Source organism: Saprolegnia diclina (assembly GCF_000281045.1).
Source record: "Saprolegnia diclina VS20 unplaced genomic scaffold supercont1.72, whole genome shotgun sequence".
NCBI classification, from domain to species: Eukaryota; Oomycota; class Saprolegniomycetes; order Saprolegniales; family Saprolegniaceae; genus Saprolegnia; species Saprolegnia diclina.
Genome location: NW_008246139.1, coordinates 94,571 through 122,434, shown reverse-complemented (window position 1 = coordinate 122,434; position 27,864 = coordinate 94,571). Strand labels below are relative to the sequence as shown.

The window sequence follows — 27,864 nt, the reverse complement described above, 5'->3', positions numbered from 1 at the left end:
GGTTGTCAACCCTACTGGCGACCAAAGATCCTTGCGCACCAAGACCTCCAGCATTTCCACAAAATTGGCATTGATTGGTGTTACTAGTATCGGCTTAGACCCGAGAACTTGCGCTTGGTTGAAAGCAGATGCGCGAGCTGCGCCTTGAGCGCTTCGTCGTGGACCACTGTGGACCAAGCGCTTTGCCACTGCACCCGAAACATCACGTCGGCCGTCCAGAGATGCCCCAAGGCAAGGGCCATGGCCCAGTCGACCACCTCGCCAGCTTGGAGTAGCATTGTCGCACGCGCTTCCACACTCGGAGGCAATCGAATGGCTTCGCTGGCTTTCCGTCCTTGGCTCAAGAGCTCGGTCGTCACCAGTTGCAGTGTTGTCGTGCGGCGGCGGGCGGTCAGCGCCACGAGCCGCAAGAGGAAGTCGACGTTGCCGATCGCGTTGGTTGCGTCCATGCAGTACGGCAGCAAGAGCTTGGCCTCTGTCACATGCTTGGGGCGACCTGCAATTTTGTAGAGGCAGTCACGCGGTCGGCCGAGACCTGCATCGAGGAGGAGCCGCGTCATCTCGGTCAAATGGCTGCTCGATGCCATTTCCAGGAGCGTGTTGTCATCGCGGTGGACCCGGATTCGGCGCGACAGCATCTGTGCCACAATCTCCACATCGCCATGAGGAAGCGCATGCTCGAGCATGTCGGCCGTGACACGGACCTTGGTGTTCGCCAAGACATAGCGCACGGCGTCCCACGCCTTGTACTTGACGGCTCTCTCGAGCGCGTCGCGGTAAGAACGAGATGCACGAGGATGCTCGAGAATGAGCTGCACGAGCGGTACGTTATTAGCTTCGCAGGCATTTACGAGCCAGTCGCTGTTCCAGCGCATGCCGCGCGTGAGGCAGAATTGGATGACATCGACCATGCCGGGCGCTGCGGCGGTCATGCGCCAAAGGGGCCGAGCGGGGAAGGGGTACCCGAGAGAGAGAAGGTACTCGGCCGTGTGCAGCTGGCCATACTCTAGAGCAGTCCTAACAACGTCGTCTCGGGTGCCGCCTTCATTTCGGTTGGCCACGAGGTACTGGACCAGCGCCAAATGAACGCGCCGCGCAGCACTGTCGACCGCGTCGACCGTGCAATGGAACGTACCGAGACCATTGAGGTACTGGACGATCTCGAGTTGGCCATTGGCGGCAGCAAAGTCCAAGAGGTTGGGCGACGCGTTCTCACCTCGGTGCTCGAGGAGAAAGCGAACAATGTCGACACGGCCTTGGAGAATGGCCTCATAGTGCGCTTTGTACGAGCAGCCTTCGGTCCGGTTGAAGTGGAGAAACTTGACAACCTCAAAATGACCATGCCTCGCAGCGGTGTCCATCGCTCTCGTCGTGCATCCCTCGCGTCGGTGCTCATGGAGAAAGCGGACGACCTCCAAATGACCGTTCCAACTGTCCATTGCGCCCGTCGAGCACTCGGAGCCGCGGTCGTGAAGTCTTCGCACCAGCGGCAAAAAGCCTTGACCGGCCACGATGTCGAACAGTCTTGGGCTGTTGAACCACGGCAAGACGGTGCAGGCGAGCGTCGCATTTTCGAGCGTGGCGTCAAAAATGGCGTGCCGGCAGTTGGACTCTGTGACCATCTCGGGGCTCGGGTCAACGCGCTGAATGAGCTCGATGCCTCTCGTGTCGCTTCTGGCCAAGGCCGAACACAACCAGTGCCGTGAGAACCGGTACGAAAAATGATCACCTACGATAGCATCAGTACAAATCGCCGCCTTGCACAGAGCACGACAGTACCCGTCTCGAGCTGGGTGCGTCGGTAGAGCTCGGGCCTCGACGTTCTGTGTTCCAGTAGAAACGCAGCCATCTCGAGGCGGTTCTCTCGGATGGCCAAGAAGATTGCATCGATCGAAGCGAGCGCTGGCCGACAGCGAACGATGCGCTGGGCGAGGAGGTCAAAGCCTTCGACGATCGCTACGTGCAGCGGCATTCGATCGTCGGGCAGCTGACAATGCAGAGCGTACTCTACAGGCTCGAACGACGTGCGGTGATCACGCCGCCACACGGCGTTGGGTGCAAACGTGGTTTGGTACGCCACGTCGCACTCGTAGGTGCCTGCGTGCAGCTCGAGCAGCTCACGACAGGCGTACAAGGCCGCGCGCACGTCTTCGAAGACGCCGTATTGATAGTCAAAGATGATGGCCGCAATGTCGGGCTGCGCGAGCACGACGCTGCGAAAGGTCGACGGCATCGGTTGGCGTCCTTGGTGGAGCGCCTTTCTGGCGGCGAGCGCGCTTTCCGGTTGTGGATGGACCGTATCCGGAAGTACGTGGAAGGCTCATGACTGCTCGAAGCAAGGAGCGTACGAGTACGTAGCTTGCTGTTCGTCGGACATTTGCCCAAGCAAGAGCATAGTTTGATCATGTTCTTGGCCAAGGTGCCGAGTGCTCTACTAGGCACGTTTCGATTTCTCTGCTGGACTAGTAGTACTGTCTTGGCAATCTGGCGGGATTAGTCGAAAATAATATCTTCTAAATAGGTTTGCGGCCTATCGCGGCTCATCACGACCATCTCTTGTCGCTTTGCTCGCGTTGGCGATGGCCGCACTCGACCAGCAAGATCTTGAGCAAAAGTGCACGTCCACAGCTGGCCGGCTAGCCTAGTCGGTTTTTCTAACCGGCTGGTCCAGCCGGCTACCCAGCCTCAGTATAGCTGGTCACCCAATCGGTCGCACGACGTCAAAGCTACTGCAAGCCTGTCGCTTGCAGGCTCAGACTTGTTCGCCCAGACGCACATAGCCATGCTCAGCCCCTGCTTGGCTCCTCTCGCTACACCAGCCGGAGGTATCCCGTGTGAACGCGTACCGTGCCACGTCATACTCCAAACTTAATACTTTATTGAATCTCAAAGGTGAAATGCGGTGGCGGGTAGTACGGTAGTCGGCGTGTCAAAAGCAAAGTCGATGGCAACTCCCGCCAGCGCACCCGATCGACCACCAGCGGCGTCTTGCTGCCTGAGATCACCGAGGCGATCGCCGACCTGCTCTCGAGCTCCGACGACTTTACTGCGCTCTTGGCAGCGCTGCCAGAGGAGGCCAAGACCCCGGCGCTCGCGGCTGTCTCGCGTCTCTCAACCTCACCAAGCATGACGGTGGCGTGGCCGTCGATCACCGTGCGCAGCCCCAAGCTTGACAGCGCGACGATCCAAGACCTCGCGGATGCCACCGCGTTAGGTCCGCGCATCGTCATTGACTACCCGATTACTACACGCAACGACTTGGGAGCCGTCGCCGACATCGCGGCCAATATTACTTCGCTCACGTTCAACTTGACCGGCGCCGGCAAGGCGGCGTTGAGCTTCTTCCGCTCGACGATCGCTTCTTGCATGCACCTTGAGAGCCTCGAGCTCACGGATGCCTCCGGCGGCCGCGGCTTGATCGCCCTCAACGGTGACTTTTTCGAGCTGGCGCACCTCACGTCGCTCGCGCTCCGCGGCAGTGGTCCTTGGGATGGGACGCCGCTCCCGGCTGATGTTTGCGAGCGTCTCACCCATTGGCTCCAGACGGCGCCTGCGGTCTCCTTGAAGCTGATCGACCTGGGGTTTGCCGTGGAGCCGGGCACCCCGCTCTGTCTCGCGCTCTGCGACGCGATCTCGTCCAGTGCGACTCTCACGACGCTGGCGCTCAACCAAGTGAGCCTCTTTGGAGGCGAGTTCTTGCACGGGCGGCCTCTGCCCAAGACCTTGACGTCGCTCGAGTGGGACGCCGACGAGTTTGCCGGTGACTTGCATGCAGACACGGACGAAGGCTGGGGCAATTTTCTTGACGCGCTCGCCGACGGTCCGCAGCTCAAGCACTTGAGCTGCAAGAAGTTTGAGGCGCTTCTAGAGCACGAAGAGCTCCTCGAGGAGCTCGAAGACCTCACGTCGCTCTCGCTGCACGCGATGGATGTGGACCAAAACTCGGATACGGTTCCGCTCTTTCTTCAGTTTTTGGGCAACATGTTGGAGCTCAATTCGCTGAGTCTCAACACGATCGGCTTTTGCGGCAAGGTGGCGCGCCGGCTCATCAAGGCGCTGCGATTTTCTCAGTCCCTCAAGGAGCTCAAGCTCTCGGCGATTGGCCTCACTGACGACACCATGTCGGCGAAGGACCTCAAGCTCTTGCTGCAAACCGTCCCGAAATTCATGTGCCTCGCGCACCTCGATGTTTCCGAGCACGGGCTCGACATGAAGACCTTCCTTGAGATGCTACCGACGCTCAATGCCGCGGCTCAGGATCTGCAGACGATCAGCATCCAAGGCTACTGGCACCAAGGAGACGTCGAAGCGTTTCTCGATGCGGTGCATCAGCTGCCCGACCGCCAGTTTGCGATCGTTCTGCGTCCAGCGCGATCGGTGAATGCGACGACCGAGGCCCGCTGCGCGCAGTTGATTACCGAACATGGCCTGGGGCCGCGCGGCGGCGAACAGCAGTGTGTTTTGTACTTGTAAAGGCCTCTTTGGCAGTAAACCATTGTGTATGCACTGAAGTTTAGTACCTAATTGTCCCAAGTCTACCATCTTGCATGGTTGTCAACTCAATGCATCATGGTCCCGGCCAACCGCATGGTGCGTTCCGTGCTGACCGAGGCGAAGATCGTCTCGAAGACTTTGTCTGCAGCTGTGCTTCAATGATATGACGTCACGGCTAAGGAGGTGCTATTTTGTATCATGCACTGGCCGCTCCCAGCGCCAGCAGCTTCCGAGTGTCGGCTCACGGGCTATGGATCACTGCGTGATCGCACGGTGGCGTGCCACGTCATACCTCGAAACATTATATATCGGATTTGAAAGGTGACCAACGTCAACTGACTGGCCTTTTCAGCACCGGTTCGTCGACACGAGTATGATAGCAACACAACCCCAGCGCGCCCGAGCGACCGACATCGGCATCTTGCTGCCTGAGATCACCCAGGCGATTGCACGCCTTCTGCCAGGGCCCGACGCCTTTGCTGCGTTCGTTGCAGCGCTGCCGGCGTGGGCCAAAACCCCGGCGCTGGCGGCCATCGCACGTCTCTCGACTGTACCAAGCATGGCGGTGGCGTGGCCGACGATCACTGTACTTGGCCCTGAGCTCGACAGCGCGACCACCGAAGATCTTGTCGCTGCCACCGCGCTCGGACCGTACATTGTGATTGGCTACACGATTGCAACACGCAACGACTTGGCGGTCGTCACCGCCGTCGCGTCAAATATTACGTCGCTCACGTTCGACTTGAATGACGCCAGCGACAAAACATTGCGCTTCTTCCGCTCGACGATCGCGTCGTGCACGTACCTCGTGAGCCTCGAGCTCACGAACTACGGGGGCGGCAGCGTTCGCTATCTCAAGGGCGTCTTCTTCAAGCTTGCGCACCTCACGTCGCTCGCACTCGTGGGCGGTCTTGACTGGTCTGAGCTCGAGCTTTCGACCGGTTTTGGCGAGCGCCTCGTCCATTGGCTCCGTACCAAACCTGTCGTATCCTTGACCATGTTTGCCATCAGCTTTGCCGACGTGCCAGGCTCGCCGCTCTGCCTCGCGCTCTGCGACGCGATCTCGTCCAGCGCGACACTCACGACGCTTGCACTCAACAATGTCAACCTCTTGGAGCGAGGGTTCTTGTACGAGCGCCCTCTGCCTGTGCGCTTGGCGTCGCTCGAGTGGGACAAGTACGAAGGTCGCAGCAGCGACACGAGCGAGATGTGGGATAACTTTCTGAGCGCGCTCGCCGGTGGTCCGCAGCTGACGCACTTTAGCTGCAAGCATTTTGTCATGCTGCTCCACGACAAGAAGATTCGGCATATGCTCCGAGGCCTCTCGTCGCTCGAGATCAACAATTGCGCATCCCATTACGAGATTCTCGATGCCCTCAAGACCATGGCCAACCTCACGACGCTGAGCTTCCGCGACGTCCGCTTTGAAGTCCAGCTGATGCGCCATCTCGTCCCGGTGCTTCGAAAGCTCCCGTGCCTCGAGGTGCTCAAGTTCACCGGCAAGAGCAGATGGGAAGAGCTCGCAATGTCGACGAACGACTTGGCGCATCTCCTGCGGCACGTGCCCCGTTTTGCGTGCCTCTCGCATCTCGATGTCTCGCACGATGCCCTCGACATGGCGACCATCCTTGGTCTTCTGCCGACGCTCAATGCAGCAGCCAAACGGCTGCGGACAATTAACCTGCAAGGCCACTGGCAGCCAGGAGACGTCGAAGACTTCGTCGAGGCGGTGCGTCGGCTGCCCGACCGTCATTTTGCAATTGTTCTCGACGCGGCGGCTCAGCACAGCGAGGCGGCAACCGACGCCCGCCACGAGCATTGGATCGAAGAGAGCGGCCTCGCGCCGCGCAGAGGCCTCGACCAGTGCATTGTGTTCATTTAAGAGCCCTTTTGAACAGCGCTAGCGCTCATCTATGTCGTGTTGTGTCGCTTCATCGTTGGCGCATTATGTATCCAGTCAGAAGGCATACTCACACGCTACTGAATTGCAAGGATCGGGCTATACATTCGAGAATGTCGACTCGGTCAAATGCAAATGTCCCGAGGGCGGATTATCCCGTCCTCCGATGCCAAGGCGAGCCCGAGGTCGTTGAGACGACGCATGACGACCACGAGCTCATCGAGAAAACCTTGGACGCGTCATCGCTACAGTTTTGATTTGTGCAGAATTTTCGATCAATCACATGCTGATCGCATGGGGTGCCACGTCATACCTCCAAACTCGATACATCGACTTAAAGAGGTAATTACCGCTGGCGGCCATGGTGAAGGCAGCACCAACCCAGCGCGCCCGAGCGGCCGACGTTGGCGTCTTGCTGCCCTAGATCACCGAGACGATTGTACGCTTGCTGCCAGGGCCCTACGTCTTTGCCGTGTTTGTGGCAGCGCCGCCGGCGTGGGCCAAGCGCTGACGGCCATCGCGTCACTCTCGACCGCACCAACCAATGTCGGTGGCATGGCCGACAATCACAGTGCTTCGCCCTACGCCATGCAGTGCGACATCTCGGAACCCTCTCGATGCCGCCGAGGTTGGTCCGCGGATCGTCATTAGCTACACGAGTGACACACAAGAGGAGTTGGCCTTCGTCTCCGGCAACGCGCCGCGTATTACCTCCCTGTCCGTCGTGGTACGATACGTCAGACCTTGGAGCTTGTGCAGCACTGCATCATCGTCCAGAATCATGTCAAAGTTGTGACAGCTGAGGTGCTGCTGCGGCCAGGCCGCTAGATCCGCGTATCGCCATTGGCTACAAGATTTGGGCGCGACTTCGCAGTCGTCGCCGGCGCTGCCTCCTGCATCACGCCACTGACGTTGGGCCGCTACGACGGATTGCCGCATCCCCTCGACGGTACGGCGTGGGTCTTCTTTTGCTCGACGATAGCTATGTGCACGCGACTCGAGACGCTCCGACTGCAAGGCTTTTGGGGATCCAATTGCGGACAAGCGTTTGTCAGCGCTGTCGACGGCTGTCCAACCGGCACTTTGCCATCGCGCTGCGTCCGATGCTTTGACGGAAGCTCGTCATGCGCACTAGATGATTGAGAAAGACTTTGGACTGCGCCAAGGCATTTCCCATTGGCCCTTGCGCTCTGCGACGCGATCGCCAGCAACACGACGCTTAAACTCAACAACGTCGACATTTTTCGAGACTTTTTGCTCGGGCGACCGCTGCTCCGCAGCTGAAGCGCCTCGATTGGGACGTCGACGCGTATATATTTGGCGACCAAATTTTTCATAGTTCTTATTCTTATTCCCTAGATCACTGCCGACAAGAATCCATCGTACATTTTGCACATGTTTGCCCTCACGCATGTGCTCGTCGTATTAGCGATACGGTATCCTCGTCTGGGTACCGGAGCGACGCTGGTCTGAGAGAATCGTTGATGTTTGGCCCGTCGACATGGGCTGGCATCCGGTTGATCGCGAGATGGTTCGAGACGACTGGGAAAGGGTTTTCCCGTTGGGCACTTGTACTGCGAATCCAATTCTTAGTTTCCAATTTGCTCGAGCATGGCCACGCCAACCCCCCGCGCGACGGCCCTTGGTGGCTTGTCGCCCGAGATCATCGAGACGATCGCGCGGCTTCTTCCGTGTCCCACCACGTTTCTCCAGCTCATGCACGCACTCCCGCTCTGGGCCAAGACCCGGGCGCTGGCGGCCATTGCACGACTGTGCACGACGCCAACGATGTGCGTGATGTGGCCCACAATCACGGTGCTTTGCCCAGACCTCTCGAGCGTAACATTCCAAGATCTTGTCGACGCCACGGCGCTGGCTCCGCGCATCGCTATTGGCTACGCGATTGGCACGCGCAACGAAATGGCCGCCTTTGCGTTTGCCACGTCATGGATCACCTCGCTCACGTTCGAGTTTCCGTACGGGCTTTCGACAATGGACGAGGCGGAGTGGACCTTTTTCCGGTCGACGATCACCTCGTGCAAGCACCTCGAGACACTGCGAGTGACCGACTGTGTGAGCGGGTGCATCGCGCTCGGCGATGTCATCTGGAACCTTCCGCGGCTGACGTCGCTCTCGCTCGCGGGCCACCGATCCTTCTCAACCGCGATCCTCACGAATGACTTTTGCACGCGCTTGATTCAGTGGCTCGAGGCGTCGCCGGTCGTTTGTTTGGTGCTGAAAGACCTGCGGTTTGACGCCCGGCCCAGCTCGCCGCTCTGTCTGCAGCTTTGTGATGCGATTGCGTCGAGCACGACGCTCGCAACGCTGGCACTCGAGAATGTGAGCATCTTTGCTCGCGTGTTTTTGTGCGGCCGGCCATTGCCCGCGCACTTGACGTCGCTCGAGTGGGAGAAGACCGACTTGGAGGAAACCCCGGACGAAGGATGGACCAACTTTGCAAGTGCCTTTGCAACCGGGCCGCAGCTTGTGCACCTCGGCTGCAAGAAGTTTGAAGCGCTGTTGCGGTTGCGCGAATTTGGCCTCGAACACAGCGACGAGACGCTGGCCAAGATTCGAGGTCTCGAGTCGCTCGACACGACGGGCGTCGGTCGCGGAGTGTTGAACCGAGAAGCCTTTTTGCGGTTTGCGGGCAGTATGACGCACCTGACGTCACTGACGCTGTGGTTGGCCAACTTTGAAGGTCGGTACGCTCGCGACCTCGCCAACGTGCTCTCGACGCTTCCGCGCCTGGCGGTGCTCAAGATCACGGAACGCTCCATGTACGATGCGGAAGTGGTGTATTTTCTGCAGCATGTGCCGCAGTTTGGTCGCCTTGCGCACCTGGACATCTCGAGCCACCGACGCAGCACTGCGAGCTTGCTTGCGATGTTGCCGGTGATCAATGCGGCGGCCGCACACTTGCAGACGATCCGTTTGCAAGTCTGGTGGCTGGTCGACGAGGTGGAAATGGTTGCGAAAGCAGCGGCGCAGCTACCCGACTGTCATTTTGCAATGGCGGCGCATCCGAAACTGAAGCGTGACGCGGCAACGACGGCGAGTTTCGCGCGCGTGATTGAAGCGAACGGTATGGGGCCGCGCCATGACGTCGTGCAGTGCGTCTTGTACGTCTAGTAGATATCTTGCATGGATGACTTTAGAAAGGGAGCTCTGAACTGGTATGACGCGCCTTTAAATAATGCAATGGCAGCTACGAGATCAAGGAGCACTCGGACTTCAGGATCGTGGCTGGCATTGCGCAATCGATCACAGAGCTAGCATTCGACCTCGGCAACGAAGCGTAGAACGCCGTCATTGACGCGGCTACGTGGGTAACTTACCGCGCAACGCTCGCGTCCGGCAAGCACCTCGAGACACTGCTACATCGGATTATACCGCTGTCCTGCAGCTTCTGAATCGCCATTTTGTCATCGAGCCGCGCTCGCCATCCCCAGCGTTTTGCGAGCAGTGGCAAGGCATCGCGTCGTCGTCTCTTGACTCGTCCGTCTGCAGAGTGCTCGGGTAAGCGCATGCCGTGTTAAGAAGGCCAAAGCAATGAAATTGATGGCCTTGATAACGTTCCCTCTTCGGATTTTAGCAGTCGCAACACGTCCAACGACTACCGTTTCGTATTAATATCACTTGTGTGCCCGCGCGTGCTGGCAATTCTGCAGTAGGATCACGACCATCGTTCATTGAGGGCGCAGGAGCTTTGTTGCGGTGCTGGTGCGACCAATAACGTGGAAGCTTAGAAGCTACCCTTTGCATGGTGACGCGTCCGATGATGAAGTGCAACGCGGCAACGCCCGCGAATTTCGCGCGGGATTGAAGCTGCATGGCCTCGTGCAGTGCGTTTTATACGGTAGAAGAATCGGGAAACACGAAACTGGTATGACAGAAAGTGATATTGTGCAGGTACACGTGGCGCCCCCACGGCCAGCATATTTAGCAATAGAAAGCAAACGAGCTGCCTGCCGGTAAAGGTTTACAAGTTTTGTGGAGGCCAGTCCCGCTCCATCTAAGTTCTAAAGATCTCGCTGAGAACAAGCGCACGATATCGTTCATCAAGCTTAGTAGTGACTATGCAAGGTTGTGCATGCTGACTCCAAGTGCAATCTCGCAGGCTCTGTCGGCTTGCCACGTCATACCTCCGAAATATTCATGTGTCGACCTGCAACATTTGATAAACGTACGAATGGCTTGTCAGCGCGCCCGCGGGTATGACGTCGGCGTCCTGGCACCCGAGATCGCCGAGGCCATCGCACTGTTCATTCCCTGCGCCGCCTCCTTTGAGCGTTTCACGAAGGCGCTCCCAGCCTCGGCTACGACATCGGCACTGGCGAGCCTCGCTCGGCTTTTCTCCGAGCCGGCACTCAGCATTGCTTGGCCTAACGTGGAGGTGCGCAGCCCGAGCCTCTCGCGCGCCGCAGCCAAAGACCTCGCCGCCATTACAGCGCTAGCACCAAAGCGCGTCGTCGTCAGCTACAAGATCGAGAACCGCAAAGATCTCGGAATCGTGGCTGGCATTGCGCCGTGGATCACAGAGCTGACGTTCTACCTCGGCGACGAATCCTTATTCAGCGTCATTGACGCGGCTACGTGGGCGTACTACCGCACAACGCTTGCGTCCTGCCAACGCCTCGAGACGTTCGTTCTTTCTGATTGCTCGGCTGGCTACGGCGCGCTCGACGGCGTCTTCTTCGACCTGCCATGCCTTACGTCGCTCACGATCGGCGCCTACAACGGCTTTGACGGCAACCTCCAATGCCACGTGAAGCCCGCGTTTACGGCGCAACTCACCAAGTGGCTGCAGACGCAGCCCGTGACCACGTTGGGACTGGACTTTGTCTGGTTCGGCCTGGACCCAGACACCCCGAAGGTCCTCGCGCTCTGCGATGCGATCTCCAACTGCACGACGCTCACCGCGCTTCGCCTCAACAACGTCGACGTTTTTGCTGAGTTTTTGAACGGGCGGCCACTGCCCGAGCGCTTGAAGCGCCTCGAGTGGGACGTCGACGACTACGACGGCACCGACGATTCCCAGGACGGCTGGGACAACTTTGTCGCGGCGCTGGTCCACGGCCCACAGCTTCAGCACCTCGGCTGCAAACACTTGGACGCGCTCATGGAGGAAGACGACGTCCTCGAGAAGGTCGAAGGCCTCACGTCGCTCGAAGCCCATTACGTGGGCCGCGATGTCGTCGGCACGCTGGACGTGCTCCAGCTTCTGAGCAACATGCCCAACTTGAAGCACCTCCAGCTCAAGCACTCGAGTTTTGCGAACGAGACGGCGCGGATGCTCTTCGCAACCGTGTGTACGCGGTCGCGGCTCGAGACGTTCGGGCTCGGGTCGCACCAGCTGGAGGCCAACGACGCTCGCCAGCTCTTCCAGGTCATGCCCCACGTCCCAAACTGGCCACTCAAGCACCTCGACTTGTCCGAGCACGACTTTGACGTCGACGACATCGTTGCCATGCTGCCAACGATGAATGCGGCGATCAAAAACCTCCAGGTCGTCCAGCTCCAAGGCGAGTGGGGCAAAAAAGAGCTGGCGCAGTTTGCGGCCGCCGTCCGGGCGCTTCCGGATCGCCACTTTGTCATTGTCCCGCGCTGGCCGCATGCAGCGTTTCGAGCCCAGTGGTCTGACATCATGCCGGTCTCCGACACGTCCCCCCTTTGCATGGTTTTTGTATAGTGAATGGGACGTTCAGCACATATTCTGTATCATTGTGAACATGATCCTGTGTATGGACAGTACAGAAGCCACCGACCAACTCCACCGAGCTACTCAACTGGAAGTGCTATGGGTACACAGTTCTGGTGCACTGCTCGTCCACCGGGTGTGCCAACTCGAGTTGAGTCCCGATACAGGGGCATGTAGTGTCAGCATGAAGTCGCTATTGACCAAGCCATACAAGCCGCTTCTTCGAGCAGGAAGGACAGGCTCCACGCCCTGGTGGTCGCGCGTGTCTTGTCAACGTTGGCGTCAACGCATTACACTGTATGGAAACACTGTTTCGTCGAAACGGCACGACTAGAAAAACGCCACTTTGAAATTTTCCTCGCTCGAGATGGCTTTGCTTGACGTGGCGGCCGACGCGATCGCCTACTGCGCCGAGACGCGCCTGCGCATTGGTCTCGTTGTTCTCTACGAGGCGCTCGTCACGGTCGCCATCAATGTGATCGGGCAGGTCTACGTCGACGGCGCCGCAATGACCCACGGCCAAGTCGCCGACCTCCCGCTGCCCGACGTCCGGTACGCTTTCTTGCCATGGCCTTCACGTAGCCTCATTTGGTTAGCTTTGGCTACACGCCCATCGAGCTCCACGATCTGTACGCGTCCATGGGCCCGGTGGCCCGGCGCAATTTCATTCTCTTTGAGCTCTTTGATATTTTCTTCTACATGCCGGCCTGTACGTCCATGCTCGAGCGCGTTGAATGCGAAGCGTTTGTGTAGATGTCCTTCTGCTCTCGACGCTCATCACTGCTGGCTACATGCGGCTGCGGCGCCCCGTCTCGCTGCTCGCGTATCTTCCGTTTCTCTCGGTGGTCGCCGACCTGCTCGAGAACGCGGCGCATATCTTTACAGCGTACGACTTTACATTGCAGCAGAGCCTACGTGATATGAATTGGCTCCTCGCCGCCTACACGGGCGCGGCCGCGAACGAGCTCAAGTGGGTCACGCTCGTCGCGTCGGTCGGCGTGCTGCTCGTCACGTGGGTGCGTGTCTTGGGGTTCGTTGCGCCCCCTCCGCACGTCAAGGCCAACTAGTCGCTGCAAGCGTCGTAACCGCGCATGTTTAGTCGTTATGTCCAATGTGTACACTTATATACTAGAGCCCACGCTTCTCTTAGATCGCACTAAACTTGGATAGCATTTGCGATACGAAACACTCGGACGTCTCGCGGGCCGAGAGCACGAGCGGCTTCTCGTCGGCGCGCGTCGGCATCGAAATGTGCAACTTGCGCAGCGCGTCCGGTGAGAGCGACAGACGCGGTGAGTCTTTGACCTCGCGGCTCAGTTCGCGGTCCTTGGCGCGGGCAGCCGACAGCTTTCGACGCGGCGAACATGGCCGGGACCCACTGCATCAGCAATGAGATCTGAGTCCTGTGATGGCATCTGTCTACCTGTCGTCGTGCGAGTGAAGAGGGACAGCGAGCGCCAGCGGCGAAGCGAGGTCGACCATGCGAGAGTGTCGCTGAAACCGATGCTTTTTGGCTGATGGGCCACATTGGGCGTTGCGGATTGGCCGTTGACCGGTAGTCCACCATGGTCGTGACTGTTGGCTGTACGTTCGACAATTGTGGTTCTCGTGACGACCAGACCACAGTCCAGACGACTGAGAACGAGGCAGTGAGTCTGGCGTTGAGGATTCCGATTCGAGCCCAGATAAGCATCATCTGTCTTGTGAGTCTCTTGTTCGTCGTCACCGTCGGGCTCCAGTAGCTGAAGGGAATGAGCTACTGCTGGGTCGCGCCGACTGTACCATGCCTACGAGAGGACGTTGGGTCTCCCGCTCGAGGAACGGGCGTACACAGCACAGCGATCTAAGTGGAATTTTCGTACTGCACGGCGATGAGAATGTGAGCACTGGTGAAGCTCTCCAACCTTGTATGTCGATGCTAGAGAGCTGTGACGAATTGTCGTGGCTACTTGTGCGTACCATTATATATGAGCATATGTGGGCGTTCTGCAATGCGCACAGTCTTGAGTACAAGTCCAGTGGACAGACAACCCCAGCCCTAGCTGCTTCCACCCAAGCCAAAACGTCCGTGATGACGCAAGAGGAGCGCCGCCAAGAAATGGTACATACGCTCCAAAGTCATCGTGGATTGTTCTATTCTTCGACATCGTCATCGAACGTGTGGTCGCAAGGGCCAAAGCGCTCCGACTCGTAGTTGATATAAGTCGTGAGACGGTTCGAGAGCTTGGACTCGAACGTTGGGACAAAACCGCTGGGCACGAGCTTGAGTTCGTTGAGCATGACCTTGTGCATCGCGCCAGCTACAAGCCCAATGTTGTCACTTCTGATTGCAAGCTTGTTGATATGACGTACAGTTGATAAACGTGTTGGGCGTCTTGAGCACTTCAACGCCGTCCACGATATCAACTTCACGCGAAATGAGGCGCATCGTCTTGGCAAATCCACGCAAGCACTGCGACGTCTACGACACAATGTAAAAATCAAATTTCTACAACCGAGATCATTTGCAATATGAAGCGCACCAGATACGGCGGCTCGACGAGCACATAATCGAAAAAGTGGTGAAACTTGGTGTCGACGTCCAGCGGGTTGTTGTAGTCGTAGAATGCAAACGCGTCACCGTACTTGTCACCAAACCGATGGTCGTACTCGAACAAGTAGACATTGTCACGCTCTGGTTCCATGGCCTACATCCCATACAATCGCAATGCAAAGTGCAATTTGCGAGTCAAAATGTACCTTGAGCGCCTTGAAGGCTGCGGGCGTGCTCAAAAAAGCGATCGGGCCGCCCTTGCTCTTCTCGAGCGCCTCGAGCGCCAGCGCGTCGCCCGTCTTTTGGTCGTACCAGCTACATTCGATCGGCGTGAGCAAGCTGGCTACAAATGCAGCGTACAATTGCGAGAGGCGAAAGTCTTCCGAGACGTCGTCGTCTTCGTCGCGGACTTGAACCGCAGCGAGGTGCGCCTGGAGGGCAGCCAGCGTCTCGGCCGAGAGCTCGGAAGAAAGAAGCGCGTCCATGAATCCTACATATTGCTGTGAGCTGCTGCCTGTGGCAGGAGGCTGCCAGCACACGCTCGCACCTCGTGAAAAGTGCCAAGTCGTCTGATTTGATCTATTTATAGAGGCCGACCGCGCAATATTGGCCAATGGTTCGGGTGCACTGCAGCAATCCATATTGCGTAATATACAAAACGAGAGTTTCACACACGTGTGTATTTAGTCTCGTCACGGTGGGAAATGACATCGCATGCATTCTATTGCAGAATGATGATCGCCCACGCAACTTCCATCACAAACAGCACAACAGCAGCCTTTCAGACGACTTGGCGATCCGTATCGAGGCTCGCTGCGGCAAGACGGAGTCCGTATTGCGTTGTATAGCGATCGCAAACTGCTGGCTGACGTTGGCGAATGTCCAATTTCGTCGAAATTACACAGAAGCCAAATTTTGTCTTTCGAGCCATTGAATGATGACGTATTGAGAATAGTTGATGGTAAGCGCGACAGTGGCTCCACCATCGGTGCCAAGAAGGCGCATGACTCTGGAATGTGGGAGGCGCGCAGCTGCCACACACCAGAGAAAGCGGCGCTTGCCCGGTCGTCCCATCTCAGACGCACGGCTCGGTCCGACGCCACAAAATATGATGGGGTCACAAGTCTTACTTTTGGTTGCAAGAGACTCTGGCAGAGGCAGGCAGAGGCGCACCCAAGTCCCGTGTCAGATCTGATACGCGCTGACACGCGCACCACGTTGCGAGCTTGAATCAGACGCCATCTGCTGCTTCGATGTGTTCGAATATGCACGCAAGGAACGACCGGCTCTGGGCAATGCAGACACTATGGCTTGTTTCACGCATGCCACACGCTTGGGCTGCGGCGGCGCGATCCCGTCGGCCTCGACCGCGCTGCGACCTGCGGCATGACCACGAGTACCCCGGGTGGCCCACTGACAGCCCTGAATTTTGGCGAGCAACCGACAATTTTGTCGTCTCCAGACCAGGAATCAGATGCTGCCCCGTCCACATTTTCGATACAAATGCCAAGAATGCAGCGCTGCAAAACCAGGTGGGCAGCGCGGATCCATCTCACACATCTTTCACATTCGATTTTTTACCGGCAAGATGCGCACGATCACGTCTCTCGCAGCGTCCGTGCTCCTTGCCTCGGCCACCGCTGACGCGGCCCTCGTCGGCGGCTGGAGCAACGCCACCGTCGCCGAAATCCAGAAGCTCTACCAAGATGCTTCGATTCTCCCGGCGAGCTACCCGAGCAACGGCTGCCCGCGCGTCTGCGCGACGACCTTTGTCTCTGCCTCCAAGAAGGTCGTCGCCGGCATCCAGTACAAGCTCGACGTCCAGGGCTGCGCTGTCAAGACGGAGGCGGCGACCACATCGGCCTGCGCCTGCACCGAAGCAGCGACGGGCTACACGATTTCGCTCTTTGCACGGCCCGGCAACGAGACACTCATCACGCGTATCGTGCCGACGGTCTCGGGGGCGACTTCAGACGACCCGGCCGGGCTTGTCGGCGGCTTCTCGACGCCGACGGCGCCGACCGCCGAGGACGTCGCGCTCTACTTCAACGCAACCCGCACGGAGGCCAACTACGTGGGCGCCGCGGTCGCCCGCGTGTGCCCCACCGATATTTTGACGGTCAGCAAGCAGGTCGTCGCGGGCCAGAACCTCGTGTACAGCGTCAAGGGCTGCGCGCTGCCCAAGGCCTCGCCCGAGTCGTCTCTCACGTCCTGCAACGCGACGTGCGCGGGGAAGGACTCGAGCAGCTACCAAGTCAAGGTATTTGCGAGCCTCACGGGCGGGTTCGAGGTCAGCGGCTCGCTCCAGGCCAAGGCCGACGGGACCTTTGTCTCTGCAACAGCGACCAACGGTAGCAGCGCGGGCAGCGCGATTGGTGGCAACACGACGACCGCAGCACCGACGGCCAAGCCGTCCAGCGCAGCGCCCACCTCGGTTGCACTGGCTTCGCTAGCCATCGCCGCTGCCTGCCTGTACTAATGACAACAACTCCGTCTCTTCATGGTTATATCTTGTAACTCGTATCAACGATACTCTGGTCAAGCTCTGGTCAAGTCTTCTAGTCAAGCACTCAGATCAACCCTGGTCGGAGGCTAGCACGGTGCCAGTACATGCGCCAGAACGGCAGCCGCGCGACGCAGCCTCTTCACCAGGCGCCAGCGCTCGTAGAATTTTGCTCGTAGATAGATACTCGCACGCCCATGCCAGATGCTGCTAGTACTCCTTGCATGCGCAGTCCCCGGTTGGTTTAGTTAGTCGACGTACTTGCTGCGATTAGTCGATTAGTCGGTGCATCGAACTGCCAGCTGCGCAGCCAAACTGGCGATCTGGCAAACCCGATATATTTTAATCCCATCGTCTCCAAGCATCACATTTTAATGTTTAATGTTTAATGTTGCATAGTAATACTAGGTCAAATAATCGGAAATGGAATTAAAACTCTGGACGGTGGTATAAAAAATGGCCATCGCACTGCATTTCCGAATCTTACCCAACGCTACGAGCATGGTCGCGCTGCGCATGCTCCTGAGCGCGATGGCCGTCGCGTCCGCAGGCGCCGCTACGCATGGCCTAGTTGGCGGCTGGTCGCAAACCTCCATTGAAGACGCCAAGCCCGCGCTGTACGGCGCCTTCCAGAACGCGAGCTCGGCGTTCGTGTGCGTCACGGGCATCTCGTCGGTCCAAAAGCAGGTGGTCGCTGGCATCAAGTACAAGTTCCACGTCGTGGGCTGCCCCGTGAACAACAAGGCGAAGACGCTCGAGTCGTGCCCGGCCACGTTCTGCCCGCCGACCGATAAGGATCAGATCAATTACGCGATCGACGTCTTTGCACCGCTCGGCTCGAACGCGTTTGAGCTCAAGGCCGTCGCGATGGAAGACGCGCCGCCCGAGGTGCTTGTCGGCGGCTGGAAGGAAGGCGACATTGAGGATGCGGCCGACGACCTCTACAATGGCCTCTCGCAAGAAACGTCGTACAAGAACAGCAACACGGCGCATGTCTGCGTCACGTCGATCGAGCACGTCCACCAGCAGGTCGTCTCGGGCATGAACTACCGCTTCGACGTGCTTGGCTGCCAAGTGCCCAACGCGGTCGCGGCCACGCGCGGCTGCAGCTGTGCGTCGTCGATGCCGTTTAAGATTGGTCTCTACGCGCAGTCGTGGACACATACGTACGAGGTGCTTTCGGTCGAGTCAGCAGCCCCGCTTGCTGGCAGCTGGAAGCACGCCGAGATGAACAGCGAAGCCAAAGACGACTTTTACAATGCGCTGACCAACGACACGTCGCACGCCCACGTCTGCGTTTCGTCGTTCTTGGCGGTCGCGACCCAAGTCGTCGCCGGCACTACGTACCGCTTCAACGTTGAAGGCTGCGCCGTGGCCTCGGCGCTGAGCACGGGCCCGACCTGCACGTGCGCCCCAAACGCGCTCAAGACGTACCTGATTTCCATCTTTGTGCAGCCCTGGACGCATACGTACGAGGTGATCCATGTCTACGAGGAGTCGCAGCTCCTTCAGCTCGTGACGCAGTGGATCAGCGCCAACGACCGCAACCAGTTTGGTGACGCCAAGGACACGTCGTACCTCGGTGGCACGCCGCTCATGAACGAGCTCACGGGCGAAAGCATGACGCTGCTCGAGTATGTGACCCAGCAGCACCCCGACTTGCCCTGGCTCGCCGACAAGCAGGTGGTGTCGCTCCGCCTCAACCACAATGGTGTCTCGTCCGTCGATGCGGCCGCCAAGCCGCTCGCCGTCATTGGCCTCATCGTGAGCTGCGTGCTCGTGGTCTCGCTCGTCGTGCTGCACAAGCACTCACGGCAGCGCACCAAGACGTACGAACAGCTGCAGACGGAACACTAAGCCGCCCTAACCCGCTTTCAACCCTAACCCCTGTTACATGTCCTTTTTTGTTAGCATTGTCTGTGTGAAGAGAGGCAATGGACCTAATCGTTTGGTACAGTATATAGTACGATCAGTAATCGTACAGGAGGTCGACTAGAAAAGCTTGGCGGCTGCCGCGCGGATCTCCGAGACGAGGTCGGCATGCGGCAGCTTGGGGCGCACTGCCTTCTTCTTGGCGCTTTGTGGCTTGCCAAAGAGAGAGCTGCAGTCGTCGCCGGTGGCCATCGCGAGGTTGTAGCCGTTGGTGACGCGCGCCCGCAGCGCGTTGCACACGAGGTACACGTCGATACGCAACTCGCCCCGTGGCAACCGCGTGAGACCGACGCCGACGTTCTCGCTGAGCTTGGCAGTCACGTCCCGCCACTGCGACCCGTCGCTCTTATTCCATGAAGCGAGGATGCCACCGTTCTCGGCGCTGAGGTAGAGACCGTCGCCGGCCGCAGATGTCGAGAGCATTGTCTTGCCGTTGGCGTAGTTGACAAACCCTGCACCGTGTCCGTCAAAATTCAGCAAAAGCGAGCCGTCCTTGTACGTTCCGTAGATGCGCGACGAGCCGTCGACATCTCGGTCGACCGTCGCTGCGATGGCGCCGTTGGGCCAGCGCGCGAGTGCGGAGCCGTCGCATCGAATGTGCACGCCCGTGACGGTGGAGCCAGGGTACTTGAAGCTGTACTCGGCTTGCCTGGGTGGTGCGCTTGCGGGAAGGGCTGGCTTTGGTGCCACGTAGGCCTCCATGTCGAGAATGTCGTCATCGTCTTCGTCGCGCCTTCCAGCATCAACTTGATTCGAGTCGTCGACCGTCTCGGGCTGGGGTGGTGGCAGCGCTCGACTCGATTTTTTGGTCTTTAGAGGCACTTGTGCGGATGGTTTCTTCAGCGGCTTGGTAGTTCCAAACACGGGAAGACCGCCGACAGCATCGGCGATCGACAGCGCGACGACGGCGCCTCCCTGCATGACATCGATAGTCGGTGCCCCTTCTGGCGGAGACGTTGTAGCTGGCATATAGTCTTGAATCGGGTAGCTCTCGACGTCGAATGGCAGCGGCGATTTGCGATGGCCCTTGGTTTTCAGAGGCAAGCGCCGTGTCGGAAGCTTTGGAGGGGGTGATGCTGGTGCCTCAGAGATGGTTCTGTCCTCCGTCTCGTGGTCCATACTGTTGTTGTTGCTACGGCTAGGTTCGTGCGGTGTTGACGAGGGTGGAACCTTGTCAGGTCGCCCCTTTTTGGCTTCACGCTCGTTCATCGATTTGGCCTTGCTAGTCGCCTTGGCGCTGTTTGTGCTGCTGCTCTGCACGAGCCGCTCGAACGCCCGGCCTTCGGCACTGGCACGAAATGCCGCAGCGCGCTGTCGCACGTCGTCGGTGACGTGCATGCCGTTGAGGCGGCGAAGCGACGGAAGACAGTTGATTAGGTACAGCCTACGACAGCAGAATGTCATCCCACTACCTCAAGTCTGCAGCGATCGAACGTACTTGTACGAAGGCTCTTTGCAGCACGGATTCGGCTCGAGCACGAGCGTCTGAAGCTCAGACAGCGCCTGGAAGCGCGGCAGCTCACAGAGTTCGATGCGGTTGTGGTCGAGCCATAGCTCTTGGAGCTGCGAGAGCTTCTCCAAGGCAGCGCCGAGATGCGCGATTCGGTTGTGTCCGACCTTGAGTGTCCGCAGCTGCAGTAGTGGCGCGACCCCGTCCAACGACGCAAGGTGGTTGTGCATAACGTTGAGGACGCGAAGATTTGTAGCCTACGCGGTCGTACTATAATGAAGTATTTGGTGCTACGCTCTACGTACGGCGTGAAGGCTGGCCAAATCCGTGAGGAGGTTGAACTACGTGTAGTAGTACACAGTAGAGACATCGTATCGTCCTTCGTGTTGGTACCGAGACATTGAGGTGCTGCACGCGGTCGACGACGAGTCTCTCGACAGCGTCGATGGACGTCAAATGCTCGTCGACGCAAATGATCTCGACATCGGCCCACGCCACCTTCATTTTTAGCGTTGAGTTGCAGTTACGCTACATGCCATGAGCCGACCCAAGGATGTCGCCTCCTCTGGCAGCTTTGGCGGCGGCTTCTTCCTTCCCGCCCAGCGCTCGATGCATTGCAAGGGCGGCTTCTTCACCTCCACCAACATGGCAGGTCACCCGACGACGTTGCCAGCGTCGACAACCACTGCGCGCACCAAGCCGATCAAGCCCCCGCCCCCCGCACGACACAAGACACAGCCCCCACCAGTATGCGCATCCAGCATCAGCAATCTCGCGTCGTAAGCATGCATCGTAGCAAGTAAAAGCCCGTCGGCCAATGAACCAAGAGATCCACGACGACCAGCCAACTCTTCCTCTCCTGGACGGCAACGTCCCTCACAAATTCGAGGTATAAACCGAACGCGGTGAGCGGTGCCACAGCGTCCTTGCAGGTGGCGATGCAAGAGCTGCACTCGATCAAGGGCCAGCTACACACGAGGTAGAGTTCGAGGCACCTCGCTGCTACGTTATGCGAACATAGTCGTCCGACACCCACGCAAGCCGTCCACGTGCCGACCCCCAGTACTCTTGAGCCCGAGCCGCCGTCGCCCGAGAAGAAGCTGCAGATTGCCGAAGCCGTCATTCGCAAGCTCTACAAGAAGAACCTCGACTTGGAAAAGGCACTGGCCGCCGCCAAAGACGAAGCCGTCCGGCGGCACGACCCTAGCCCTGCTCCACCGCCGTACGTCCCTTTGCTTTTGTACTCTATCAGAGAAGATGGGGCAGGACGTCAACGCTGGTGCATCCGCCGACGGTCGCAACAGTCGAGGCGATTGGCGCCAAGAAGGACGACTACCTCCAATTCCTTGCGGCCGAGCAAGACAAGACGATCCGAGAGCTGCGTGCCAAGGTGGACGAGCTGCTCAAAGCGCGCCCCGAGACCGTAGGCGACGCAACAAGCGCTCCACGCGACTAGAGACATGGCAATGAACTAGGTCGAGACCAAAACCAACGTGATTCCTCGACTTCAGAAGCGGCTGCAGGTCCGTCGCTTTCTCCTTGTATAGGGTCGTGACCGCATGAGGCGCACGTAGGAGGCCGTCGACGAGTCCAAGCGACAGCGCACTAACTACTTGCGCATGAAGCAGAGCTACGACAAATTGCTCTTGCAGAAAACGCGGACGCTCTCGAGCAGCGCCGATGTCGGTAGTTTCGTGCATAGCATCACCCGTGAGCCATGTATGTAGGTCGACAAGCAGGCACGCGCGATGCTGAGCCTCATGGAACAGCGCCTCGCGGCCGTCGAGGGCGAGCGCGACCAAGAAGCCATGCTCTTCAACATGAAGTTGTACGTCCAGAACGTGCCACAGGGACACCTTGACGCTTGGAGGCGGGTAGATTCGAGACGGAGAAGCAAAACTGCGACGCGTACGTCGCCCAAAAGATGCTCCAAGACGAGATCAGCACGGTGGTCGACGGTGTCCGGGAGCGGGATGCGATCGACGACCAGATCGATGTAAGACGGGTCATGACGATCATGCGTCATCACGACAAATGCCTAGAAATGCATGCTCGGTGTCTTTGAGCGACTGCATCAAGTCGAGCTTGAGAACGTCCAGCTCCGCGATCGACCCAGTGGACCCAGTGGACCCAGTGGACCCAGTGGACCAGCTGTATAAATAAGATTAACCACGTTATTCGAGGACAATGATGGGCGATCCCATCTGCAGCTTACGCAGTGGACGTACTGAAGTGCGGCGAGGTCGCGTCAGCCCGTTGCAACGGCGCATGTCGCATCGGGTTTTCGTTCTTAAGGCAGATCGCTGGGCGAGGTCGCAGCAAATGGCCCGTGCAAGCAATCACAGGCACGACGGAAAATACCACGATCAAGCCCATCCAGACGTGCCAGTCCGTATCGAATTCGGCCGTGTGCGACGGTAGCGGCGGCAGCGAGGTGGGCGCTTGGTCCTTGCGGCACTGCCGCGCGAGCTGGAGCATGTCTCGAAACTCAAACTCGAACGTTGGCGTCGTCGCCAAACGCTGCTGCCACGCGGCCACGTCAGCGCGACGACGGTGCAAGGTAGCGACATCGCGCTGCCACAAGCGTGTCCATGCCTCGAGGTTGGATGCCATCGACGTCCACGGCAGGTTGAAGTGCTTGGCGAGCTGCTCGATTGTTGCCTCGGAAAAGTCTTGGACCACATGAAAGGATGCGTCGGCTTGGGCACGAGCATCGTTGATGGCAGCCGTGTAGTCGTCGACAAGGTGCCACCGAGCGGCCGCAATCGCGTCGCTCTGGCGACGATACGCATCCAGTTGAGCGTCTCCACGGAGATGCAGAGCTACGCTCGTACGCAGCGTCTTGGCAGCGTGGGCTGTCGCTTCAAGGTACGTCTGGCGACTTGCCAGGCCTTCCGTGAGCCGCTGCAAGCGTGGAGCGACAGCAGCGAGCTGCATCGCAGTGATATGGTCCCGGCAGCGCAAGCCGGCAAAGCCCAGCGCGACAAACACCATGCATGGCACAAAACGGCGCAGCACATCCAGCCACAGATACGCGTCGAGCGGGCGGGGCAGCACTGTTGGCAATGCTGTCGTGGGCGAAACTGCAGCGGCACACGTCGCTGAGACCGACGGGATCTCGACCGACAGCGGCGACGATAGCCCGTGCAGACCGCCCGTGAAGGTGGCATCCAAGAGAAGATCGACAGAATCGTGGAGCAAAAGGTTGTCCGAGCCATCGAGCGTCAAATCCTCGGCGTCGTCGTCGTGTGGTGCGTGTAAAGCTGCGTGCGTTCGCGGGATCGTTCCCGCTGGGTCGTCTCCAGAGCCGACAGAAACAACCTCCTCAAGTGCTGACGACGCGCTGGCTTCATCGGCACCCGAGTCGAGGTGCAGCTCTACAATCGACGCCGGCGTCGTGCCACTCAGCACCGAAATGTCGCCGTAGTAGCCGGGCGACGTCGCATCGTCGACGTCCGAGCCCGAAAATACGTGATCGTATTCACTCGACGACACGTCCAGAGACATGCTCGTCGCGGCAGGCGCGTTTTGCGTCTCGTCGGTGGCGTCATCCATCGACTCGTCGGCCATGGCCTCGGCAGCAAAAGCACTGCCCTCCGTGCCAAGCGCATGCGTGGTCGAGTCGGACACCTCGTCACCGCGCTCCGTGAGCTGGCTTGGGTCGTCGGTGCCCAGCCCATCGCCGATGACTGCGTTGATAGCGGGTGCAGGCCACTCGTCGAGTTCGAGATGGTACTTGGCGGTATGCGCGAGCTCGTCCGAGGAGGTGTCTGCGTCCTCCGACGAGAGCGACGGGCTGGAATGAACGATGCTCTGCGGAGATGCGGGGCTGAGGTTGTCAAAACTGGGTGTCCACGCCACGGGGTACGCGTGGGGCACGAGCGTGGCTGGGACCTCCCAGGCTTCTTCGTCGAGATCGTCATGCGACAGCTCATGTACGTCTTGATCACATGACTCGTTCAACGCACCGCCGCCAAAACTCTCTTGATCCAGCTGAAAGATCGCAATGGTTTCGTCGTCGGCCCAGAATCGATCATGGAGTTGCTGGGCGTAGGCCGCGCTGGGGAAGGTCTCACTTGGGCGCGTAGTTGGAGCGTCTTCCCGTCGTTCGTCGCTCGTCACACCCGCGTCAAATTCGTCTTCTTGGCAGCGGCCAACGACCTCGCAGCGGCCAAGATCGTCGCCGTCCGAGGCCCCGTGGTCGTCAAACGACTCGCCATCTGGATCGTCGTCAGGTCGCCAGTCCTGAGCCATGTCCACGCAGTCATCGAGCTCTGTAGGTTCGCTGTCGTCTTGGGCTTCAGCTACAGCACCGGCACAGTCTTCTTCGGCACGGTCCTCGAGGTCGTCGGCCCGGTGATGGTCCGGTACGTCGTAGTGAGCTACGTCCTCTGTCGCATCTTCGACTTGTCGTACGACGTCTGGCGCATCGCTGTCTTCCTTGTCCACGGTCTTGGGCTCCATGGGCTGCACGTCGGGGAAGCTCATGTAGTTGGCGCAGAGACGCGGGGACTGCTTGGCCTGCTTGATCGCCGAGAGCTGCTTCTGCACGTGGACTTGCATCTCTCGCGTCGCTTGCAGCCGGACGGCGCTGAGGTCAGTGAACGTCTTGCTCGTCTCTGGCCGTTGGCGATGCACTCGTTGCAGGCGGGGTACGTCGGGTCCCATCCTTCTCGCGTCGGGTCCCATGCCCTCGGTCGGCCGCAGAGGCAGGAGCGGTCCCTTGCATGTCCAGCATGAGCGCGATCCTCTTCACATGTGGCATGTCTACCTGCTTCCCTCGCCGCCATGCGTCCAGCTCTTCCTCCATCCGAGAGGGCAAGTGATATTACTTGGCGGGAGCGGACCCAATATTTCAAACCTCGCGAATGTGCATTAAAATACGATCTCATAGCTTGGTATTTGTATGGAATCAAGAAACATCCACGGAAATGGAAGAGAAGCAGGTATATATTGTGTGTCTTGTATTTTGTGGCATGCGTTAAACACGTTTTAGTACGTTAAAGGAGTCAATACACATCGAATGCACAATAATGACTTGGTTTAAACGCCTCCCGGATACGCTGGTCGGTCCGGATACCGTGTACGAGGATTTCATTTCGCCCATTCCAAGCCATGAGCACCGGCGTCCGAGCACGCTCCGCGCGGCCGCCGCAGCGAAGAGGATGGGCTCATGGAGACATCTTGGTGGAAGAGAGCCATCTTGGCGCTGATGCTACGCCGGCGCGGGCAGCGCTGCCGGCGAAGACGACGCTGCCGCGGCTCTACCGCGTCGTCACGTGCGCGCTCCTCTTCCTCGTGGGCACGGCCGCGCTCATGTACCGCAACCTCGAGCTCCAAAGCGCGCGCGAAGACCGTCTTCTCATCGAGATCCAGCAGTCGATCGCTGAGATGGACCAGATTGCTGCGGCGGCGGCCACGATGGAGGCCCACGCGCAGCGACTGGCGTCGATTGCGCAGACGCAGCTCGATGCGCAGATGCATGCGCTCGAGACTGGGCGTCTCGTGACGCAGCAAGAGAAGGTCCGCGCCGAAGTCGACGCGATCCACGTAGAAACCATGCAGCACATGCAATCGATGATGGAAGCCATGGTCGAAAATACGCGCAAGGAGGCCCTCGACATGATGCTGCACCTCTCCGACGACCTCGCACACGACCCCGTCGCACCTGTCGACGACGAGCCTACGCGCGACGGCGAGCTAGTTGACGAGCGCGTCACGGAGCCAACCCATGTTCCGACACCGCTCGCACCTGTGCCTGTCGCACGCCCATCGAACGCAACCACGGCCGCCCGTCCACGCGCGATCGACATGTTTTCGACGCCCCGCTTTTGGGTCTTCTCGACGCTCTGCACGACTTGCATCGTCCTCGTCGTCGTCTCGTGCATGCAGCGGCGCGCTACGTTTGTGCGCTATCGCCTTGCGACACAGCGCTTCTTGCACCGCATTCGCCTCGGCATCTACGCTCTCTGGTGCCGCATCTGCCGCGTCTTTGGCGGCGTGCGTCGCGCGTGGCACTGGCTGCTGCTCAAGAAGAAGCAGCTTTCGACGGCCGTCTACTGGTCCCCGACCAAGGGTGACGTCGCATCGTCGCCGTATCCCGAGGACGATGACGACGATGACGAGAACGAGAACGAGAATGCAGAAGACGAGAGCGTCTACTTTTATCCACAGACGCCCAACCCAGGTCGCCAGACGCCTGGCCGCACCGACGCGCCCCGCGTGCAGTTTAGCTTCAGCGTACGTGCGTGCGATCGACGTTGTCGTTGTTAATGCTGGATGACATAGGACGACGAAGACGACGGTCTCGATGTGACGGGCTCGTTTGGCCAGAGCCGGCAGTCGCACTATGTCAATGCGCAGTCGTACGAAGACGTCTTGACGCCGCTGCCCGCGGCGCGGCTTCCCAAAGCGGGTTTTCAGTTTGGCCAGCGTGCGCGTACTCAACTTGGCCGGTAGCCAAATAGAATATCAACGTCTGCTGTATATGTACAGTGCATGTTCGTATCGATCCTGATGCGGTGTCCAAGGAGGCGTCGGTGATGGTTGTGTCGCTCGTGTTGTTGAGGCTGCCCTCGCTTTGCTATGCGTCGCGGTAGGAGCTGGGATGGCGCGAGACATGGCACCAAGCGTGCACCCACGAGCTTTGACCGCGTTCGTGCTATGACGAAGACGGTTTGCCGCAAAGCGATCTCGTGGAGCGTCAACCTCTGTGTCAAGCATGAAAGGACTGGTTGTGAATTACGACGAACAGAGCGGCTTAGAGCTTCTTGGCCTGCGCGAGGAGCGTCGCGGCGTCGCTGACTTCAAACTTGCCGGGCGCATCAATGTTGACGGCGGCGAGGACGCCGTCTTTGACGAGGAGCGAGTAGCGCGTGCTGCGGACGCCCATGCTCTTGCCCGTCAAGTCGAAGACGAGGTCGTTGGCCTTGGTCCAGGCCGCGTCGCCGTCGCTGATCATGCGGATCTTGCCCGTCGCGTTGAGCGAGCGGCCCCACGCGCCCATGACGAACGGGTCGTTGACCGCAATGCACCAAATCTCGTCGACACCCGCGGCGACAAAGTCCTTGTGGTGGTCAAGGAACGCCGCAAAGTGCGACTCGGAGCACGTCGGCGTGAAGGCGCCGGGCAGACCAAAGATGGCCACCGTCTTGTTCTTCGAGGCCGCGTGGAGGTCGATGGGGTTCGCGCCAATGGCGCAGCCCTCGCCTTCAAACAACCGGTGCTCCGTGAGCGTCGTCGCCGGCAGCTTCGCGCCAACCTTGAGCTAGGATCAGGATACGTGCATGAGGCCATGCAATGCACACCATTGATAGTACCTTGGTGGACGTGCTAGCGGCGCGGGCCAAGG

At 59.1% G+C, this 27,864-nt stretch overlaps 15 protein-coding genes across 17 annotated transcripts in view; 9 read left to right on the top strand and 6 right to left on the bottom strand.

Moving 5' to 3' along the window:
• Positions 1-45: 45 nt before the first annotated feature.
• On the bottom strand, positions 46-2,297 carry SDRG_14480 (hypothetical protein). Its single transcript, XM_008620612.1, has 2 exons — positions 1,780-2,297; positions 46-1,729 (listed from the first exon to the last, which is right to left on the bottom strand). The coding sequence occupies exons 1-2, from the start codon at positions 2,231-2,233 to the stop codon at positions 84-86; spliced, it is 2,100 nt and encodes a 699-aa protein (XP_008618834.1). The 5' UTR covers positions 2,234-2,297; the 3' UTR covers positions 46-83.
• Positions 2,298-2,897: 600 nt separating this feature from the next.
• Positions 2,898-4,473, top strand: SDRG_14479 (hypothetical protein; the record flags this gene model as incomplete). Its single annotated transcript, XM_008620611.1, has 2 exons — positions 2,898-2,909; positions 2,962-4,473. The coding sequence occupies 2 exons, from the start codon at positions 2,898-2,900 to the stop codon at positions 4,471-4,473; spliced, it is 1,524 nt and encodes a 507-aa protein (XP_008618833.1).
• Positions 4,474-4,853: 380 nt separating this feature from the next.
• Positions 4,854-6,405, top strand: SDRG_14478 (hypothetical protein). Its single transcript, XM_008620610.1, has one exon. The coding sequence runs from the start codon at positions 4,868-4,870 to the stop codon at positions 6,374-6,376; it is 1,509 nt and encodes a 502-aa protein (XP_008618832.1). The 5' UTR covers positions 4,854-4,867; the 3' UTR covers positions 6,377-6,405.
• A 1,595-nt stretch (positions 6,406-8,000) lies between these two features.
• On the top strand, positions 8,001-9,613 carry SDRG_14477 (hypothetical protein). Its single transcript, XM_008620609.1, has one exon. It carries the CDS (start codon positions 8,006-8,008, stop codon positions 9,524-9,526), a length of 1,521 nt encoding a protein of 506 aa, XP_008618831.1. The 5' UTR covers positions 8,001-8,005; the 3' UTR covers positions 9,527-9,613.
• Positions 9,614-10,573: 960 nt separating this feature from the next.
• On the top strand, positions 10,574-12,292 carry SDRG_14476 (hypothetical protein). Its single transcript, XM_008620608.1, has one exon. It carries the CDS (start codon positions 10,587-10,589, stop codon positions 12,084-12,086), a length of 1,500 nt encoding a protein of 499 aa, XP_008618830.1. The 5' UTR covers positions 10,574-10,586; the 3' UTR covers positions 12,087-12,292.
• A 170-nt stretch (positions 12,293-12,462) lies between these two features.
• Positions 12,463-13,162, top strand: SDRG_14475 (hypothetical protein; the record flags this gene model as incomplete). Its single annotated transcript, XM_008620607.1, has 3 exons — positions 12,463-12,647; positions 12,692-12,804; positions 12,849-13,162. The coding sequence occupies 3 exons, from the start codon at positions 12,463-12,465 to the stop codon at positions 13,160-13,162; spliced, it is 612 nt and encodes a 203-aa protein (XP_008618829.1).
• A 79-nt stretch (positions 13,163-13,241) lies between these two features.
• Positions 13,242-13,577, bottom strand: SDRG_14474 (hypothetical protein; the record flags this gene model as incomplete). The annotated part of the gene is made up of 2 exons (XM_008620606.1): positions 13,242-13,473; positions 13,519-13,577. The coding sequence occupies 2 exons, from the start codon at positions 13,575-13,577 to the stop codon at positions 13,242-13,244; spliced, it is 291 nt and encodes a 96-aa protein (XP_008618828.1).
• Positions 13,578-14,201: 624 nt separating this feature from the next.
• On the bottom strand, positions 14,202-15,353 carry SDRG_14473 (hypothetical protein). 3 transcript variants are annotated; one of them, XM_008620603.1, is made up of 6 exons: positions 15,176-15,353; positions 14,989-15,118; positions 14,835-14,943; positions 14,618-14,782; positions 14,448-14,556; positions 14,202-14,395 (listed from the first exon to the last, which is right to left on the bottom strand). In XM_008620603.1, exons 1-6 carry the CDS (start codon positions 15,267-15,269, stop codon positions 14,229-14,231), a joined length of 774 nt encoding a protein of 257 aa, XP_008618825.1. In that variant the 5' UTR covers positions 15,270-15,353; the 3' UTR covers positions 14,202-14,228. The 3 variants fall into 3 exon arrangements, with proteins under 3 accessions (XP_008618825.1, XP_008618826.1, XP_008618827.1); XM_008620604.1 differs by having other exon boundaries at positions 15,166-15,196; XM_008620605.1 differs by having other exon boundaries at positions 14,989-15,197.
• A 421-nt stretch (positions 15,354-15,774) lies between these two features.
• SDRG_14472 (hypothetical protein) lies at positions 15,775-17,181 on the top strand. The gene has a single exon (XM_008620602.1). It carries the CDS (start codon positions 16,103-16,105, stop codon positions 17,105-17,107), a length of 1,005 nt encoding a protein of 334 aa, XP_008618824.1. The 5' UTR covers positions 15,775-16,102; the 3' UTR covers positions 17,108-17,181.
• Positions 17,182-17,613: 432 nt separating this feature from the next.
• Positions 17,614-19,045, top strand: SDRG_14471 (hypothetical protein). The gene has a single exon (XM_008620601.1). It carries the CDS (start codon positions 17,633-17,635, stop codon positions 18,986-18,988), a length of 1,356 nt encoding a protein of 451 aa, XP_008618823.1. The 5' UTR covers positions 17,614-17,632; the 3' UTR covers positions 18,989-19,045.
• SDRG_14470 (hypothetical protein) lies at positions 19,017-21,033 on the bottom strand. Its single transcript, XM_008620600.1, has 4 exons — positions 20,907-21,033; positions 20,819-20,854; positions 20,502-20,770; positions 19,017-20,447 (listed from the first exon to the last, which is right to left on the bottom strand). Exons 1-4 carry the CDS (start codon positions 21,015-21,017, stop codon positions 19,124-19,126), a joined length of 1,740 nt encoding a protein of 579 aa, XP_008618822.1. The 5' UTR covers positions 21,018-21,033; the 3' UTR covers positions 19,017-19,123.
• On the top strand, positions 21,025-22,722 carry SDRG_14469 (hypothetical protein). The gene is made up of 10 exons (XM_008620599.1): positions 21,025-21,260; positions 21,310-21,402; positions 21,446-21,492; positions 21,535-21,735; positions 21,780-21,936; positions 21,989-22,036; positions 22,088-22,195; positions 22,241-22,341; positions 22,392-22,509; positions 22,556-22,722. Exons 1-10 carry the CDS (start codon positions 21,051-21,053, stop codon positions 22,670-22,672), a joined length of 1,200 nt encoding a protein of 399 aa, XP_008618821.1. The 5' UTR covers positions 21,025-21,050; the 3' UTR covers positions 22,673-22,722.
• Positions 22,723-22,724: 2 nt separating this feature from the next.
• Positions 22,725-25,323, bottom strand: SDRG_14468 (hypothetical protein; the record flags this gene model as incomplete). The annotated part of the gene is made up of 2 exons (XM_008620598.1): positions 22,725-25,235; positions 25,285-25,323. 2 exons carry the CDS (start codon positions 25,321-25,323, stop codon positions 22,725-22,727), a joined length of 2,550 nt encoding a protein of 849 aa, XP_008618820.1.
• Positions 25,324-25,610: 287 nt separating this feature from the next.
• Positions 25,611-27,045, top strand: SDRG_14467 (hypothetical protein). Its single transcript, XM_008620597.1, has 2 exons — positions 25,611-26,753; positions 26,802-27,045. Exons 1-2 carry the CDS (start codon positions 25,629-25,631, stop codon positions 26,970-26,972), a joined length of 1,296 nt encoding a protein of 431 aa, XP_008618819.1. The 5' UTR covers positions 25,611-25,628; the 3' UTR covers positions 26,973-27,045.
• Positions 27,046-27,273: 228 nt separating this feature from the next.
• SDRG_14466 (hypothetical protein) overlaps positions 27,274-27,864 on the bottom strand; it is a gene marked incomplete at both ends in the record, with an annotated part of 3,203 nt that continues 2,612 nt past the window's right edge. The window contains one exon of the mRNA XM_008620596.1: positions 27,274-27,780. Within this exon, the coding sequence (XP_008618818.1) occupies positions 27,274-27,780 (507 nt within the window). The remainder of the gene's footprint in view (positions 27,781-27,864) is intronic.

Coding starts and splice junctions, on each gene's coding strand:
- SDRG_14480 (XM_008620612.1), bottom strand. CDS start 2,233: ATGCCGTCGACCTTTCGCAGCGTCGTGCTCGCGCAGCCCGACATTGCG. Junction 1,730..1,779: donor ACGCACCCAGCTCGAGACGG/GTACTGTCGTGC, acceptor ATGCTATCGTAG/GTGATCATTTTTCGTACCGG.
- SDRG_14478 (XM_008620610.1), top strand. CDS start 4,868: ATGATAGCAACACAACCCCAGCGCGCCCGAGCGACCGACATCGGCATC.
- SDRG_14477 (XM_008620609.1), top strand. CDS start 8,006: ATGGCCACGCCAACCCCCCGCGCGACGGCCCTTGGTGGCTTGTCGCCC.
- SDRG_14476 (XM_008620608.1), top strand. CDS start 10,587: ATGGCTTGTCAGCGCGCCCGCGGGTATGACGTCGGCGTCCTGGCACCC.
- SDRG_14473 (XM_008620603.1), bottom strand. CDS start 15,269: ATGGATTGCTGCAGTGCACCCGAACCATTGGCCAATATTGCGCGGTCG. Junction 15,119..15,175: donor GACTTGGCACTTTTCACGAG/GTGCGAGCGTGT, acceptor AGCAATATGTAG/GATTCATGGACGCGCTTCTT. Junction 14,783..14,834: donor CAGCCTTCAAGGCGCTCAAG/GTACATTTTGAC, acceptor TATGGGATGTAG/GCCATGGAACCAGAGCGTGA.
- SDRG_14472 (XM_008620602.1), top strand. CDS start 16,103: ATGCTGCCCCGTCCACATTTTCGATACAAATGCCAAGAATGCAGCGCT.
- SDRG_14471 (XM_008620601.1), top strand. CDS start 17,633: ATGGTCGCGCTGCGCATGCTCCTGAGCGCGATGGCCGTCGCGTCCGCA.
- SDRG_14470 (XM_008620600.1), bottom strand. CDS start 21,017: ATGAAGGTGGCGTGGGCCGATGTCGAGATCATTTGCGTCGACGAGCAT. Junction 20,771..20,818: donor ATTTGGCCAGCCTTCACGCC/GTACGTAGAGCG, acceptor ACGACCGCGTAG/GCTACAAATCTTCGCGTCCT. Junction 20,448..20,501: donor TGCAAAGAGCCTTCGTACAA/GTACGTTCGATC, acceptor CTGCTGTCGTAG/GCTGTACCTAATCAACTGTC.
- SDRG_14469 (XM_008620599.1), top strand. CDS start 21,051: ATGAGCCGACCCAAGGATGTCGCCTCCTCTGGCAGCTTTGGCGGCGGC. Junction 21,261..21,309: donor ACAAGACACAGCCCCCACCA/GTATGCGCATCC, acceptor CATGCATCGTAG/CAAGTAAAAGCCCGTCGGCC. Junction 22,037..22,087: donor GACTTCAGAAGCGGCTGCAG/GTCCGTCGCTTT, acceptor AGGCGCACGTAG/GAGGCCGTCGACGAGTCCAA.
- SDRG_14467 (XM_008620597.1), top strand. CDS start 25,629: ATGAGCACCGGCGTCCGAGCACGCTCCGCGCGGCCGCCGCAGCGAAGA. Junction 26,754..26,801: donor GCGTGCAGTTTAGCTTCAGC/GTACGTGCGTGC, acceptor TGGATGACATAG/GACGACGAAGACGACGGTCT.